This window comes from Orycteropus afer, unplaced genomic scaffold, assembly GCF_000298275.1.
Source record: "Orycteropus afer afer isolate SDZICR_OR568_19922 unplaced genomic scaffold, OryAfe1.0 scaffold00772, whole genome shotgun sequence".
NCBI lineage: Eukaryota > Metazoa > Chordata > Mammalia > Tubulidentata > Orycteropodidae > Orycteropus > Orycteropus afer.
The window spans coordinates 861,621-867,263 of record NW_006922359.1 but is presented as its reverse complement, the minus strand read 5'-3'; the positions used below and the strand labels follow the sequence as shown (position 1 = coordinate 867,263).

At 57.7% G+C, this 5,643-nt stretch overlaps 1 protein-coding gene across 1 annotated transcript in view; it reads right to left on the bottom strand.

Moving 5' to 3' along the window:
* The window catches only part of NOTCH3 (notch receptor 3), a 92,648-nt gene that overhangs the window by 17,204 nt on the left and 69,801 nt on the right, over positions 1-5,643 (bottom strand). Inside the window, exons 22-27 of the mRNA XM_007957670.2 lie at positions 5,466-5,633; positions 4,451-4,583; positions 4,122-4,379; positions 3,917-4,035; positions 2,964-3,529; positions 119-445 (exon numbers count right to left, since the gene is read on the bottom strand). Of these exons, the coding sequence (XP_007955861.2) occupies positions 119-445; positions 2,964-3,529; positions 3,917-4,035; positions 4,122-4,379; positions 4,451-4,583; positions 5,466-5,633 (1,571 nt within the window). The remainder of the gene's footprint in view (positions 1-118; positions 446-2,963; positions 3,530-3,916; positions 4,036-4,121; positions 4,380-4,450; positions 4,584-5,465; positions 5,634-5,643) is intronic.

Genomic DNA, 5,643 nt, shown 5'->3' with positions numbered 1-5,643 from the left:
CCCCTCAACAAGGTCTCGTGGCTCCCAGGGCTGAGAGGTCAGCTGGATTGACTGGTAGTGATAGGGGGTGGAGTCACAGAGTGGGAGGAGTCATGGCAGGATGGGAGAAGTCACTCACCCAATCACCTCCGCAGTCAACTCCCGCCGGCTGCGTGGCTCAGGCCCAGGCCGATGGTACGGAAACACCATGGCCTGGCCGTTCCTGTCCAGGCGGAAGCGCAGCGAGGTGCGCAAGATGGCGCTGAGCCGCTGCAGGAAGTCAGCGCTGGAGCGCAGCAGCTCTTCTGGCGGCAGCAGCACGGTGAGAACCAGCACCCCACGAGCCAGCAGCGCCGGGACCTCGCCAGCACAGTCCAGCCCATCCCAGCCACATTCCTCTGTATTGCAGCCCTGGTCACAGCGGCCGTCGGCAAAGTGGTCTGCACAATATTTCTCGTACACGGGGCTGGGGGCAGAGGAGGCAGTGAGGGGGTCTCCAGGACAGATAGCACATGCACAGGGGCCCAGGATGTTCCAGTACATGTCAGGCTTTTGGCAAATCCAAGGGTAGCTCAGTACCACACCACACCAGTTGCCTAACAAGTCACTTCCAATTCCTGCTGCCCCCTGTGTGCACAGAACTGTTGTGCTCCACAGAGTTTTCAAGGCTGGGACCTTTCAGAAGCAGATAGCCAGGCCTTTCTTCCAAGGGACCTCTTGATGGGTTCGAACTGCCAAAGTTTTGTTAGCAACTGAACGTTTTAACCATTTGTACCACCCAAGGACTGCATTCATTCAATAACTGGTAATACATGAATAGCTATTGATGGACCACGGGCCACTGGCTGGCACCACTGTGAGCACCAAGGACGTGGCGCAGGCACACGTTCTCCCCAAAGTGGAGCAGGCATTCCCGTGGGTTAAGACAAATATCAGAGATGAATAAGCAGAATGCCTAAGGCACTTGACTGCTAACCAGAAGGCTGGCGGTTCAAACCCACCAGCCATTCCTCGGAAGGAAGGTTGAGCAATCTACTTCCATAGAGATACCGCCTTGGAAACCTAAGGAGGGGTCGCTATGAGTTGGATCTGACTCAAGGGCAGTGAGTTTGGGGTTTTTTTGGGGGGAAGCAGAATATAGAGCATTCCAGTTACACGTCAATAAAAGCAAAAATATAGCCAGCCCAAAGGTTGGCAGTTCAAACCCCCCTAGAGGCACTGCAGAAGGCAGACCTGGTGATCTGCTCCCAAAAGATCACAGCCTTGAAAATCCTATGGAATTGATCGGGAGCTCTGGTGGCGCAGCACCTCAGGCGTTTGCCTGCTGCCCAGAAGGCTGGCAGTTCAAACCCACCAGCCACTCCTCGGAAGGAAGGTTGGGCAATCTACATTCATAGTGATACCACCTGGGAAACCCAAGGAAGGGTCACTATGAGTCGGATCCTACTCGACGGCAGTGGGTGGGTGGTGGTGGGTGTGGTGCTGTATCTTGCAGGAAGCTTATGATGTTCCTGGCCTCCACCCACTACATGTCAGTAGCTGCCCCTACATCCTAGTCACGACAATCAACCAAACTCACTGCCCGCAAGTCGGATCCCACTCACAGTGACCCCTCGTTGGGTTTCCAAGGCAGTATCATTATGGAAGTAGATTGCCCAACCTTCCTTCCGAGGAGTGGCTGGTGGGTTTGAACCACTAGCCTTCTGGTTAGCAATGAGATGCTTTAGGCACTATGCCACCCACATTCCCCTGACAATCAAAAGTGGGAAAGGGGGAACCCTATGGAGCAGTTAGCTCTATTCTGAACACATGGGGTCTCCAGGAGTTGGAACTGACTTGATGGCAGCAAACAACCACCACGCACGGTATGCACACAGGGTATGCTGGACAGAACTACAAGCTAAGGAGAAAAATCAAGCAGGGGAGGGGGGCGGGGAAGGATACCGAGAAGGTGCTGTCGCTGGGAAAAGACCTGGAGGAAGTGAGGGAGGAGCGGTCCAGGCAGAGAGAACAGATTGTGCAAAGGCCCCGGGGTGGCACGAAGCCTGGGAATCTGAGGGACAGTAGAGAGGTAAGAGTGGCTGGAGCAGAGTGACCAAGACAGAGACAAGTGCAGGAGGTAATGGTGAGAGAGGGCTCCAGGCAGACAACACAGACACACCAAGGGACAGAGGAGGAGAAGAACAGGGACAGACATGCAGGCAAGGGTGAACAAAAGGACAGACTGACTCACGGACAGACAGAGGACTAGAAGAGGTGCAGGGATGGACAAAGAGGCACACAGAAGTGTCAGGGATGCACAGATTGACAGGACAGACAACGGCACATGGATCGTCATGTAGGGCACATGACAGACAAATGGATGGGGTACACAGATGGACAGACTGGCATCCAGACAGATGGATGGACAAATGAAGTCCAAGGATGGGCAAACAACAGTGCAGACAGACCAGTGCACATAGGGGCCAGTCGGATAGCAAGAAACACAGACAAACGGCACAGGGAGGGACAAATGGAGTGCATGGAACAGAAAAAATATACAGGCAGGGAGGGCACAGAGATGTACACACAGAGCTCATGGATGTACACACAGAGAATGAATGGACAGTCCAACAGACTTGGATGGACTGACAGACAAACCAGGGCAGATGGACAGGAAGGACAACAGAGTTGAGATCCATGGGTGGTGAGATATGGCAAATGGACGGACAAAAAGACAGACAAGATGAGCAGATGGACAGATTGGGCAAAACAGATGGACAGACAGGGCAAGTCGATGGACAGACGAGGGCAAATGGAGGGGCAGACAGACAGAGAAATGGTCAGACATGGCACACAGGCAGCCTGGGCAGGTGGTTGGAAAGACTAGGGCCAAAAGGACCAACTGCCTGGGCACACCAGCAGAGTCAGGCCTCACACACAGACAGGGCCCGGATGCATGGCAGGATGGACAGACAGACCCACTGGCGCACAGACAGACTCACTTGCAGGTGCGTTCGCGGCCACCGGTGAGGCAGTCGAAGTTGTCATAGAGGCAGGCCGGAGAGCTGCAGGCAGGATCGCAGCGGCTGTTATTGAAGAGGCGCCAGCACTGCAACGCTGCGCACTGCCGCCAGGGGTCGCCCACGCTTAGCGAGCAGTCGCCGCCATCCCAGCCGCAGCCTGGATAGTTGCACTCGCGGTCGCAGCGGCGGTCCCCGCGTTTGGCGCGGCAAGCGGCTAGAGGGCATCGTGGCTCCTCAGGTGTCTCGGGGGCCGCGGCGGGCGCCTCGCAGCGCGGCCCAGCCCAGCCTGGCGCGCACGAGCAGCGAAAGAAGGGCGCGAGCGGTGCGGGGCGGCAAGAGCCCCCGTGCAAGCAGGGGGCGGCCACGCAGCTGGCATTGGTGGCCCCCAGAGGCGACCCTCGCGTGCCTCGGCAGGCGGGCCCCGACAGACCCGGTGGGCAGGCGCAGCGCGGCCCACGGACCGTCTGCTGGCACGGGACGCCCACTGGGCACTGCAGCTCCCGGCAGGAGCGAGCCACACGCTCGCACCGTGGGCCCCAGAAGGGCTAGAGGTGAGGAGGAGAAGGAAAAAGTAGGGGAAGGAAGAAAACAGGTTGGGGGGAGTGGAAGGGCGGAGGAGAGGAGGAGTGAGAAGGGAGAAAGAGGAGAGGTTGAGGATCAGAATTTAGGAGAAAATGAGCTCTCCACCTTCCCTCAGCCCACCCAACCTCTTCCGCCTCCACTGGAGGCCCACCTGCAGATAAGCCCACCTTCCCCTGGAGGCCAGGGTCCAACACCCCTCAGGTAATCACTGCCTTTCCCCAGGAAGCTCCACCCTTGCTCTCTCCCCCTTAAAAGCACGCCCTTTCTCTAGGCCACGCCCCCCTAGGCCACGCCCCATCCCCAGAAGCTCTGTCTCCCATGTGTACGCCCACAACCCCTACCCTACCTACCGGGACACAGTGGCAAGCAAAGGTCAGCGCACCCCCTGGGCCCTGGCTGGGGCGGCACTGGCCCCCGTGTTGGCATGGCTGGGCTTCGCAAGGTGACAGGACCGTCTGACAGCGAGGACCTGGGTGAGCGGGGGATGGTGAACCAGCCAGCCGTAAAGGGGGAATGACAGGCAGAGTCTCAGCCCAGCCCCTCTCCCACACTTACCTGTGAAGCCTGCGTGACAAAGGCAGCGGAAGCCCCCACCTGGGTCCTGCAGGCAGTCTCGAGTGTGCGCTGAGTGGCAGGTGCCTGGTCGACACTCATTGATGTCCGCCTCGCAGCGCATGCCAGTGTAGCCCGGGGGGCAGGTGCAGCGGAAGCCGCCCACCAGGTCCACGCAGGTGCCATTGTGCAGGCACAGGGGGCCTGGCTCCTGGGTGGGGCCTGGGCTGCAGTCGTCCTCATTGATCTCACAGAGCACTCCTGAGGGACGGGGACAGTCAGGGCCAAGGGGGTCCCAGATTCCCACCCTGGCCCTGGCGGCCCTGCCATACCTAGCGTCCCAGGGGGGCAGGAACAGAGATAGTGGGCCACTAGGTCAATGCAGGTGCCTCCATGCTGGCAGGGCTGGGAGGCACACTCATTCACATCATCCTCACAGCTGTCACCAATGTAGCCAGCAGGGCACTGTGGTGTGAGAACAAGATGGAAACCCACTTTGCCAGGAGGAACACAGACACACCCAACCCTCCCTGTTGTTGTTGTTATGTGCCGTTGAGTCAGCCCCAACTCATAGCGACCCCTCCTTTGGTTTCCGAGGCAGTTATCACTATGGAAGTAGATTGCCCAACCTTCCTTCCGAGGAGTGGCTGGTGGGTTTGAACTGCCAGCCTTCTGGTTAGCAGTCAAGTGCCTTCGGCACTGTGCTACCAGAGCTCCTTCAGCCCTCCCTGTGAGGACACAAAGAAGCCAGCACAGAGGACAGACACAGTCGTCCAACCCACAGCAACAGGCCTAGTATGCAGGACACACACACAGAAACACCCAGCCCAGAGGGACAGTGGAGAAATAGCCAAGACACACACCCAGATGCTGGCACATACGAACACAACCCAAGATACCATGGCCAGAAACACAGAGATATATCCAGGAAACAATCCAAGACAGAGACAACCCAGACACAGAGACACCCCAAGATCTCTACACAGAATTTTAAAGACCAATCCAGATGCCATGGAGTCAACCCTGACTCTTGGTGACCTCATCTGTGTACAGCCATGCTCCACAGGGTTTGCAGTGGCCAGTTTTCTGGAAATAGACTCCCAGGCTTTGCTTCCAAGGAGCCTCTGGACGGATTTGAACCTCCAACCTTTCGGGTTAGCAGCCATGCGTGTTAACCATTTACATCTCCCAGAGATTTTACCCAGAGAACGAGATTCACCAAAATACACCCAGAGTCACCAAAGCAAATACCCAGACACACCCAGAGACAGGTACACTCACACAGGGCCATGTCCAGATGCATGCAAACATGACAAGCCCCTCACCCGCTCCCAAGGCACCCCTTACCTCACACATATAACCCCCCATGTAGCCGCGGCAGGTGCCTCCATGCTGGCAGGGCTGGGCCAGGCAGGGGTCCACCTCCTGCTCACAGTGGCTGCCCGTGTGGCCCTCTGGACACAAGCAGTAGTGGGCGCTGCCTTCATCCATGCACCGCCCGCCCGCCTGGCACAGCTGATCTGGG